The sequence below is a fragment of the Lycorma delicatula genome, chromosome 2, assembly GCF_047948215.1.
Source record: "Lycorma delicatula isolate Av1 chromosome 2, ASM4794821v1, whole genome shotgun sequence".
Taxonomy (NCBI): domain Eukaryota; kingdom Metazoa; phylum Arthropoda; class Insecta; order Hemiptera; family Fulgoridae; genus Lycorma; species Lycorma delicatula.
In genome coordinates, this window is record NC_134456.1 from 141344872 (window position 1) to 141357493 (window position 12622).

Here is a 12622-nt window from a genome sequence, read left to right on the forward strand (position 1 = left end):
CCACCTTGTATACTGATATTTTCTGAAGCTTATCTATCTTTTGATTTTGTACAAATGGGTTTTCTTTTACTTTTTCTCATACCAATTTCTTTTAGAACAATTAACTTTTTTTTTGTTTTACGTGTTGTTTGTTTAAATTCGCTTTATATCTACAAGTTTGTCGGTTTGAAAAATAATAGGTAGTAACGTCTATCATATTCGTTATATCAATCTGTGTACGTCTGATTTAACTATTTCTTTAGATGAATCATTTGATACACATTTAATAAAAATTCGAGTAAGTGTTCTGGAGTTTTACAGTCCCGCATATATAGATATATATTGTGATACCTTATTATTCTCAATCTCGATTTGGGTTTGGAAGGAACAATTGACGGTCTCGAAAAAGGTATGACTAATTTTAAAATGATTAAATTGAATCGCCGAAGATTCTTTAGAGAAATAATTTTGAGAAATTAAAGCTGATAAATCGGAAGTAAAAAATCCCGCTTGTTTTAAATTTAATTATTAAATACGGTATTAAAATTTGATTTATAGAAAATAAACTTATTTTCATTAAAAAGATACTGAGATATATTTTAATGCATTTTTAATGAGTATCTTATAATTAGGACTGATTACATCTAAACCCGAAGCCACTTCTTGGCTAGAGAAACTCAACAATAGATTATAATCTTCTTCTTTCCCTTCTTTAATCATGAAAGTAACCGACCTACTCCTCAGATCGATAATTGAATATAATTCATTAAAGGTAGACTAAAGTATGGGATCATTGCTTAGTAATTCATGCACATTACGGTGTTTAGTGTCTGTACGTAGCTATATGTTTTGCAAGTTAAATTGCATTTAAATATCCAGTAATTATATTTCCTGTTAATCGGACGGGTAGTGAAATCGATCGAATAATGATACCTGTTGTTTGAATCAAGATTGGTGTAATTACGAGTATTAACAGCGTTAGAGTTCAAAAGGCCGTCAGCTTGTAGAACATTTTCATAAGTATGATAATATATACAAGAATGTGCTTGTCACACGAGGGCGATTAAAATAATTTGTAATAAAGGCATATTTCTTGTTTAGAATAGCCTATAACCCCATATACTTTGAAGGAAACTACTTACTACCCCTGCAGTTTTTAGCGTTATAAAATATGCGAGGCAAGTCAAATTATGCCGAATTGAAATTTAAAAAAATTGGGATTAGCATAAAATTCTGTTACGAATTATTAAAGACTTTCAGGATAATGAGTTTTATATTATTTTTAGTTAATTTCAATAACACGTGATTTTTACTTCCTTGTACGAAGTAAAGGAAGTATTTTGATAGCGAAAAATTTCGGTTTCCAGATTTAAACGGAAATAACCATTTTGACATCCCTGAATCCATTTTCACTAGTTTCGGCGTGACGTTTGTACGTACGTATGTATCTCGCATAACTAAAAAATGATTAACTGTAGGATGTTGAAATTTTGGTATTAGGATTGTTATAACATCTAGTTGTACACCTTCTCTTTTAATTGCAATCGACTGAAACAAAAGCGTCCAAAAAAACCTAAAATCCAAAAAGTTTGGATTCTGGACTTTTTCTTAAGTGCAGTAATAAGCCTTCATTGAGAGCTTTTAAACAATATATCATAAGCGGTACTTATTTTCATTTGTTTCAGAGTTATAGGCCAATAAAATTTTAATTAATGAAATATTTGGAGCTTAAGGAAGGTACATCGGTTCACATCCGACTTAATCTCCTTCTTTTAACCTTTTTTTTAATTTAAATATATTGATTTATTAATAATTATTAACCTCTGATTGTAAAAAAAATTGCGATGAATAATAATTCAATAATAACAAAAAAGAAAAAAAAAATATCAGAGTTTTTTAATGAAATAAAATTTTATGTACTTTTCCTTTTAAAAAATATGTAAATGTAATTTAATAGTCGTACAAGGAAGTCGTGTGTTGTCCACATGAGATTTTTATATTGATTACGGAATTAAAGTTTATCGATTAAATTAATCGATAATAAAGAATACTTATTATTGTTAGTTTATTATTGATTTTCGTAACTATTTACCTGTTTAACATTATGCCTTAATAGAATGTATCGAAGGTCACTAGAGCAATGAAACCATTTGACATTAAGTTGTCTCTGAAAAATAAATAAATCTTATTTTAAAAAATATAATAGATTGAAAAAATACATTTTCATACTCTAAATTAAAGTGTATGTACACGTAGGTCTGAAAAGTTCCCGAACTATATTTCTGTAGTTGATACAAGTAGCGGCATCTCTCGGAAAACCAACGAACTATGTAGTACGATATCTGACGAGTGTATGTGTACAAAATTTAATCACGTTTCGTCACTCCAGTATCGAGTTATATTCGGCCGCGTAAGTTGTGTTCATATGACCTTGTGCGAGATCCCGACATGGAACAGAAAAGCGAGATAAAATTTTTCGTTCGACTTCAAAGATCTTTCGTTGAAACTTCTATGATATATCAAGCATTCGGTGATGAAGCCGCATCTTGTACTGTAACATGCACGTGGTGGAAGCGGTTTAAAGACGGTAGAGATTCGTTGGATGACGACGAACGAAGCGGGAGGCCGTCAACAACTGTTCACGACGAAAACGTTGCGAAAGTACGCGCGCTCCTGCTTGAACAACTTCATCTTACCCTTCATGTTATAGCAGAAGAGCTAAACATCGGTAAAGACGCGGTACCTACAATTCTAAAAGAAAAAAAATGAACCGCCGAAAGGTGTGCACTCGTTTCGTTCTACACTTCTTGACCGAAGAACAAAAACAGGTGCGTCTTTCTTACGCTCAAGACCTTTGAAACTGCCGATAGCGATCCGAATTTTTTGCAAACAATTCTAACTAAGGATGAAAGCTGGTGCTTCATGTATGATCCGCAAACGAAGCATCAATCATCAATCCGCTGCTTGGTTGAGTCCTGGAGTACAAAGATCGGCGAAAGTCAGGCAGTAAAATCAAGAGTGAAAACGACGTTGATTGCAATCTTCGACTCGAAGATCCTGATTCATCATGAATTTGTCCCAACTGGTCAAACCGTAAATTCTAAATTTTATATGAAAGTAATGAAACACCTGATGCGTCGCATTCTTCGAATCTGTCCAGAGTACTGGGATCCGGGTAGTTGGACTCTTTTGCACGACAATGCCCCGGCGCACATGGCAACAGTTTTAACACGTTATTACGTCGCAAATCATATCACCGTCTTATCTCACCCGCCCTATTCACTCTTGGCTCCAGCAGACTATTTTCTGCACCCGAAACTCAAGTTGGAGGTGAAAGACAGCTGTTTCGACGACATTCCGGCTATCCAAAGGACTTGCACCGAACAGTGATTTGTTTGCAAGTGATTTCTCACCGGTAGAGCGTTTGATGCGCTCTACCGGTGCTTCAACGAGTGTATAACTAGAGAGGGGTTCTATGTAGAGGGCCGATGTGAGTAAATTCGTTATTCTTTAAATCTCTATTTTTATCTAATTTAGTTCGAGAATTTTTCAGACAGTGTGTAATTCAAAATTTCGAAACTAAAATTTGTATTAAAATAACTAAGATCGACTTATAGATAGCAATTAATGTTAAAATAATTCTGTAACTTTTCTACTCTGTTTTATTATATAGCATAATTGTATAAAAATTATAAATATATTTATTTATTTTTGATTAAATAAATATTTTATTATAAAGAACATTAATTATATTTAAGAATACAAAACATTTTCTATACGATTGTTATTGTTATTTTTTATTGTTAAATAAATAATAACTTTTTTTGTTTCGCTAAGTCTACCAGATCATATAAGGCATTTTGATTGAGACTTTTTTACGACACCTGCTTTTTTCCGTCGATCACAAATAAACAAGCCTTTTCCTAGTACTGTATTATATATCTCGCTGGACTTGTTTCTATTTTTCTAAGAATCGTATTTCATACGATTTACATCACTTACCGTTTAAAAAATTACGTAATAATTATAAAAATAAAATACGACATTAAAAACAAATAAAATTAAAATTAGGCGTCAAAATCGATTAACCTGCAAATTGCTAAAGACGATTTGTTCTAAATAAAAATAAAAATGATCGAGATTAACCTTGAAGCTGACTTGATAATGGTATTAAAAAAAATCCAATAACCATACTAAAAATCAGTTAATATCATAAAAAATACTTTCTTATTGTCACTGATATTAATAACTGTTAGTTCGTGTTCGTTCATTTAGTATGCGCAGGTCTTAACGATATCTACATACACATTAAGGTGTATGTAAACCTCATGTGGTGTACACTGTCTGTTTTTGTAGTAGTTGTGAAGCTTACTTCACTTCTTTCCTAGCCCTGAAGTTGACGGTAATTATAGTAAAAACCTTTTCCTAAATATAATATATATTTTACCGATAAAAATCTGTAAATAAATATGTAGATATATTTACAAAAATGTTTTCACTATAATTTAAAGTCAATTTTTACACAATGGTGGACCGTTGTTTACTTCAACAAAATACTCCTCATAATGAAGTTCGATTTACATCCAGGTAGCTTTTACGCAAGGATTTATAATGTACTAGAATTTTCAACAAAATACCGCAATAGGAAACGGTGGGTAATGAATTTCTAACTGATGTTATTAATATGAATCGTATTTATATATGACGGGGGTAGGGGTTTAAGAAATTTATATAATTAGCTTATATTTTTACTTCGGAGATGTGCCATCACGCACTTGTCTAGGAGGAGGTGATTTCTGAATGAAATTCAGAAAGGATTAACAAAGGTGTAATACCGGAAGGGAATTTAAATACTGAATTGCGACTATAGTGATAAGGAAAAGGTGGTCTTCGCGTTACAGAAATAATAATTACTCATGACCTCCATGAATTGGAATTTATCTGTTACATTCTCTTTCGGATTAGTTTGAAAATAAATAAAATTTAAACGTAAAGTTTAACGGCTATCGACACACCAGTAGAAAAAACTGGCGGGCATCTGTTTGTTTTCACTAGTGTACCCTGTATTACGAACCGTAAATAGTCATAAGCACCTAATTTAAAAAATTAACCGTTCTAAATTGTCAGTCCAACTTTGATTATAAAATTATCTTTTCGTATGTCACCAGTAAAAAATTTATTTATTGTTTACTTATTACTTCGTTTACTTTCCGTCTAGATATAATTAGCTTATATTTCTCTGCTGTAGCAGAGGCATAGTTCCAGGAGGGAAAGTGTTGTAATCGGTCCAATTTCCGGATATGCGGTTTTCACCGGATCTTGACGTTTTGACATCTAAGGAACGCAAATAAGATGGAAATTTTCCGGATGTTAATGTTCGTATGTACATGCGTTCGGTGTCGGCCTCTAAAACACCTTATATCTCCAGAACTATCGGACCGAGTTTGATCAAACTTGGTCAGATTAATTCTTTATATGGACCATTGATGCCATAGAATTTTCGATTTAAAAGGTCAAGGTGGTGAGTCTGTAGAGCAAGGCCACCTTCAGTATCTCGAGATTTCGAGTAATTAAGGTAATATTTTTCTTAAATACATTTGTTAACAATTAAAAAAAAAACAATATTTTCAAAAAACATTTTTGCAAAATGTATTCCCAACCCAAAAAGTGCTCTAACTACTGCTACGTTATGACGTCAAAGGTGAGCGGTAGAGTTAAATAAATGAATAATATTTAAAGTATAAAAAAGTAACTGTTCTGGCCGAGTTTCGAACTCGATCGCTGGGTTGATCGGTAACTGGTGCGTTAAGCCTCGCGGCTTCACCAGTCTACCGACCGTACAAGCGAAATTTGTTGCATGTAAGTTGTGAAATTATATTAGTTTAGATAGTGCCGACCGTCGCCGCTAGTACCGTTACACCGCGCGAATTAAATACGGTATGCGCGCGCGCTTTAGTTAGAATCAATGAATTAAATAAACCGAAAAATATTATATTTAAATAAAATTATAAATATTTTAGATTACGTTGTTGTGTGCACGCGTGTGTCTAAGCCGTGCTTCAGAAACAACCCACAGTTGTAGGACTTTCCGCGGCTAAAGCTGTGTTCCGGGAAAGTCGTACAATGGAATGGAATGCAAAGTTGGCAGGAGTCTATTACTCCCTACTTTATCGCAGAACCTGGACAGAGTCCCTTGCTGCTGGATCATTCTAATCGGGCTTGTTTTTAAAAGGGTTATTTTTTAATCTCGGATCTAATTTTTCAAGTTTTGTCTATTATTATTTTAGTGAATTTAAGACGGATTTAATTGCATTCCAATCCGTTGTTAAACCAGCGTTATCGAACCCATTTCATGGGCCGACCGCGGAAGGCTAGGCTTATAAAGCCTGTCCTCCCGACGTAATTCCCCTTCAGACCGTCCACTGAAGTCCTTTCGGTGCTAACTCTTTAATAGGCTAGCAGGAATACGCCACAACGGGGCACTAGCTATAAGGAGGGAGCAATGCGTCCCCTTTTCCGGAGGAGTCGCAATTGCTGGGATATTTTGTCTTACTGTAAGTTTTTTTTTTTTAAATTTAGACCGCGTTTTTGTTTTATGCGCGACTTACCGTGTTTGACGTCTTCAAACTATATAACTCGCGAAAACTTTTCACTCGCGACCCCGGAAACGCGTCTGACGCACTATTCCGTTTATGGCTCATGTGATATGGAGGCCCCTAAGCCTGGTTTGTCGATTTTCGGCTACCGCACCGCACCATAACGGTGGTTCGTCCAGTACGGCGTGAGGCCGCTTCCTTACAACTGTCGGAGTTGGGTCCTCTCGGCAGATGTCCCGAAGATGACTGTGTTCGGACACAGCCGCTCTCCCGAACAGTCTGCGCGCCTGCGAAAGTCGTACAACTATGTTGCCAACTTTTTACATGGGCAATCAGCTCTAAATTTTTCTTCGACGGCTATTATATAAAATATATTTTTTTACAGTTTCGTAATCTTTCTCTAGATTCAGGATTTAAGGAAGTGGGAAAATAATTGATTTTGAAAAACTTTTACCCGGAATATATAAACTAATGTAATGATTCTAGTACTCTTCAAAGATTAAAAAAAAAAAAACAAATTTTAACCGATCTCAGTTACGTCATAATTAAATTCTTGTTGACTATTAAATAATAAAAAATACTTCCGCGTCTTTTCTGAGCATGAATTGGTAGTCAACCTGTGATTAGCTGTTTGAAATCGGTTTCTCTAATATGCCTGTTCGATATTTGATGTATATTATCTAGATTTAAAAAAAATTAACTAAGAATTCAAACATCATCGGCATGTACCATCATTTTTTGCATTAAAGGCAATAAGTTACATTTTATTACTTTTAGTTTAATTATTATTAGTGTTGAAAGAACAAAATTCGCTTTTTTAATATTAAACGTTTAATGCTTAAACGTAAAGAAATGAAAATGAAAAACGAGGTTAAATGAATATTGGTTATTTTTTTATCACTATTCTATATTTTTTGTAAATTTCTTAAAATCTTATATCTCCCAAAAGATGCAGTATGCTTTTTACACGAGGCCATGTTTTAGAATTAATATGTAAAAAAAAAATATTGTTATATATGACATTTTTGTATCTTATCACCCTAAGAGGTCTGTTTGTGATTGAAGAATCTCAACAAAAAGTTTGTGTTGTAAGAATGAGAGTAATGTCGACTATTGTGAAAAGTATTATTAAAAATATTTCTCTCGGCACAGCCATAATAATAAAGTACAGATTATATTAAGTAATTTATTTTATATTACGTCAATTCTTGCTTACTTTAAATCTTAATTTTAATGATATTGTTAAAAATATTTTTTACATCTTTGACTTTATAAAACTGTTGAACGGTTATTTTAAATATTTAGTTCGGTTACCAGGAACAATCGGCTTAAAATTAAGGAGTAAGTAGGAAGCATGTAAATGGTTATTATTTCATAAATTAATAAATGTTATGAAACAGTATTTGCATTCTTATTTTTTAAAACGAACAACAGTTTTCTATGATAGAACGTCGTACAAAATAGCCTCATTTTGCGTGTGCGTTTGAATTTGGAGGGGAATGTGGTCTTTACTCATAGATCATTCAATACCACGCGCAGATATCTGTTGCTAAGGGAATTATTTAACATTATTTTCACATTGACTGAATAAGACATTACATTGAACTAGATGATTTTAGTCATTGTTTTTGGTATATTTCCGGCAATTTTATAATAATTACAGTCTCTGACTTCATATTTTCTGTTTGGTATTATCGGCGGTGGAGATCGTGGATTAGAAGAATCTGTGCTGCAAGTAATAAACCAGATTAATAGCGAAGACAAAATATATATATTCAAAATAAAATATTACTACAGTTCCAGTTCAGAATAAGAAGTAACGGTTATAGTAATTTATCATTTTTGTTGAAGTAAACAAATAAATTCTTAATAAAGTGAAAGAAAATAATTTTTTTCAAAAAAGAGTAAAATAAGAGTCCCAAAGTTCCTAGGTGATTTTAAAAATCAATAAATTTTGACATAATAACTTTTTCCTGTTCTTTTCGTACTTGAAAACTAGTAACTTGGAAATTTTGATATAGAGAGATTCAGTGTTGAAGAAAGAGTCATTGTTATTGGATTTTATTTTGAAAAGCAACGATCAGTTAATGTGACTCAAAGAACTTATCGCAGACGTTTCAATGTAAGAAACGCGCCCTCGGAGTATACGCACGTTGGTAACAAGGGGTCTGTAATAGACTTGCCTAGACTACATTCTGCCTTTACAGATCAGCATAATAGACCGTTACAGGCCACCGTGGAAGATGTCAGTATCAATAGTCGGTGTTGTGCTCAGCTGAGGTTCCGTCAAGTCGTCACCATCTTCTGAGGCATTTTCATATGTTTGTCTATAAAATACACCTTATGTACACGGCTTCAGTTTGCTGTTCATTTTCAACAACCTTATCAGCCAAAGGATATGAGAAGAGAATAATTTTCTCATCTGATTAATCATGAGTGGTTGGGCTCACTTGAGACTCTTTGAATTAATTCTTAAATAAACATAACTTTACCTTTTAGGAATGGAAGATCCAAGTCCACTAAATTGAATTTCATCCCGCAAAATTTTCAGTTTGGTGTGGAATCATTGCTCAAGACATCATCGGACTTTATTTTTTTGAAGACGAAGATTGAAATCCTGTAATTTACTGGTGAACGGAATAGAGACGTGCTCTAAAATTTTTAATGTTACAAAATTTCCTACATTCTTCGTTACAAAATATGTCGGGGATGGTTCCAGCAGGACGGAATCACGTCTCACACGTCCAGACTAACAATGGAGTTCTTAAGAGAGATATTGGTCAACGAATCATTTCAAGAGGTTCGGAAATGCTATATCCGCCACGGACGCCTCCGATCAGTCCTCCGCCTCTTAATGTCCTCTATCCAGAATTTTTGTTCTTCAATATTTTTAATTCATTCTACTGGACTATTTGCTATATAAGTAGTTGAAGATAGTTTTAGTTATCTTTCTTTCCTCCATCCATTCGGTATAAGTGTCCAAAGTAGTTAAGCCTTCTTTTTCTCATTGCAATTCTATTTTGTACAGTTCTTTCATGGGTCTCAATCTGAACTGTCCTCTTTCATTTAGTTTGTGTTCCCAGAATTATTTTTAATATTCTCTTCTCCGTATTCTTAATCCTTTGAATATTGATCAACGCCTTTCTGAATGGCAATTTTATTGGGTACAATATTTATGGTGTTACTATTAGGCGGATAGTGTCTTATTTTTGCTTCGATCGAAATGATATTTTGTTGTAAATGTTTGGGAATTTATATGCTAGTTCCATTCTCTGTTTCGGTTGCCTACTGACTTTTTCTGGGTTACTCGATCGGATCATTCTCCCAAGTACTTGAATTTTTCTTTTCGCTGTATTGTTCCATATTTTGTTTCTATCTTTCTGTTCTCCATTCTTTTTGTCGGGATGAACTTCCGTTTTTTTAAAGGAGATATTTAGGCCAACTTTCTTCTTTTAATACTTTTATTTGGGTTTTATTTAAGTTAATGTTTTTAACTTACTTTTTGTATACTATTAAAAATTATAAAATGCTGATAAAATATAAACATTTCATTTAATGAAATTTTATATTTTCATCAGTCGTTAGACTTTTCTTCACTTCTAAAATTTTTTCACTTCTTAGTCTGAACATACCTCCTTCAATTTTCATCTTAAACTTTATGTTACACTACTTCAATCATTTTTTCCTTCGCTGTTTTCATCCTTTGTACGTTCTTCTAAAGCAAGATTTTATTTCTGAATGCCTTAATATATATGACTCTCTAACATTCTCCTTTTTTCCAGATGTACAAAACCGTTAAATGTTGTTACGGAAAGAACATCCTACCTGTTTTATCTTAAGTTATTTAAAGTTTTTTTATTTCATACAGTATTAATTTATCTAAATATTTATATTTTACTGTATCGGTAAAATCTCACTCCTCTATTCTTTACTTTAACGGTTTTTCTACTTTCATTTTCCTGAGATAAGGTGCTATGCGCATATTTATGCGAATTTTCTTTTAAATTTCGTAATTTATATTAGATGCTAGCAAATTTTTTTCTACATAAAAGCTTTCCTGTTAAAATTCTGTTTTTGGTATTTTATTTAATTCATACGTCATTTATAATTAAGCTACTAAAGACTTCGAGAATTCTGATAAACTGTATTGTCCTATTTTAATATTTAATTCCTCTTTTTACCATTCCATTGCAATTCATTATATTTATTTTAGTAATGTTTACTTGGAGGTTAACTCATTGCATAGTTTAATAAAAATTAATGGATATAAATATTTTTAAAGGTTAAAAGAAATATTGCGTTTTTCTTAGATTAATTTACATGAATTAATTAAACATAATAATTTTAGTGAGTAGGCAAATTAAGATACTTTTACTTGGATTCAGTCCAAGAACAATTAGTAAATTATCACCAAGAAACTATGATTATAATCTAATAATCCATTTCCTACTATTCTATTAAACTTAATAACTTCTTTCTGTAAATTAATTTTATTCATTTCAATTTGTGATAAAATTTATTAGTTCATTATAAACTTAGACCGGTTGAAAAAGTGATAAAATTCATATCCTCATTTTTGACTCCAATATATATTCTCTTCCGGGTTAAAATAATTATCGTTTTTTTAAGATTCGTAGTTACTAAAATATAAAATTATTATTATCATCATTTATGTGTATTTCACAAAAATTAATATTCCTTTTGTAACATATATATATATATATTTAGAAGTATTTAGAATTATAGTATTTATAAGTATTTAGAACATTTGTAGTATTTAGTATTTAAAAAATATATATTACAATAATTTAGAAGTATGTTCAACTGTAAAAAAAAAGTAAAAAAAACAGCAGTGATGTTGAAAAAATTTCCGACGCTTGCAAAATCAGTCATAAAATTAAAAATCTTTAATACGTATACAAGCTATTTATTTTCTTAAACATAAATAACGTAAAATTGTAAAACAATTTTTTTTAAAATTTCATAATAGTTGTAGATACTTCCGACCTGATAACGCCACATTTAATATGGCGCCATATTCAATTCGTGCTAGTCATTTTAGTGAGCTAGTGATTTAGTAATAACTAAATGACTAGCTCAGATCGTACACTTGGAAGGAGGGAAACTAAAACATTGTGGTTAATGTTGCATTGAAGCCTTTCAAATTCTAGCAAAAGGGGTTGGGGTAATCTACTAATAGGATCTTCTTTATTGAGTTTGCAAATGAGACATGAAAATACCACGTTCAATTAAAAAACTGATACCTTTTAAAATATTAGTTTATCTGTTATTAGAAAAGAATTAGAAAACTTTCTAAAGTTCTTGTATTAGAAACCTGTAAATACATTTTGAAGATTGGGTTTATCAATGTTTTCTCGTTTTTCGTTTTTTGTCAAAAATGTATTAATATAAACTGTTTAGTAATTAATTGAATTAATATAAATCAAAAAGTAAAAAAAAAGGAGAATTTACCGCACCCAATGAAACATTTTTGGAAAATCAGAGATCCAATAGTTACTTATTTAGACGTCTTATCTCCAGACATAGGCTACGCAATCTAAGAATCAGAATGATGTCGGACAAAAGAGTATAATATATACCCGAGACTGAAACAAACATTTGTCTTGAACGATTCAGCTAAAATCCCAGCTCTATCTTGCCCATTGTATGCGAACCATCTGTAAAAAAATATTATGAAATATTTTGTAGTAGTTTTAAATCGACTTTCATTTATACTAGCTCTGACTTTGAACGGTTTTAAAATTAGAATCTTTTATACTATGTAATCAGATTTCATATTAAAAATAGGATTTTTTTTGTCAACTACTTTGGTGTGGAGGAATGACCGTAATAAAAACTGTCTGTAACTGTTTTTCCAAAATCCAGAACAAAATGTTTTGTTGGATGCCATTCTAGCCTCGGCTAGTATGTAAAGGTCAAGCGGGTTAGGTCCAATAGTTTATCAACGGTAGCTGTTGTACACTTAAGACGTTCACTGATAAAAATGAAGACATCTCTGTAGGCCTGCTAAACTTTACCCACTTAAC

General features: G+C 32.0%; 1 protein-coding gene across 20 annotated transcripts in view; it reads right to left on the bottom strand.

Annotated features, from left to right (window-relative positions):
- The window catches only part of LOC142319274 (inactive dipeptidyl peptidase 10), a 362606-nt gene that overhangs the window by 56693 nt on the left and 293291 nt on the right, over positions 1 to 12622 (bottom strand). For all 20 annotated transcript variants that reach the window (XM_075356364.1, XM_075356358.1, XM_075356366.1 and 17 more), the window contains one exon: positions 2072 to 2146. In XM_075356364.1, the coding sequence (XP_075212479.1) occupies positions 2072 to 2146 (75 nt within the window). The remainder of the gene's footprint in view (positions 1 to 2071; positions 2147 to 12622) is intronic.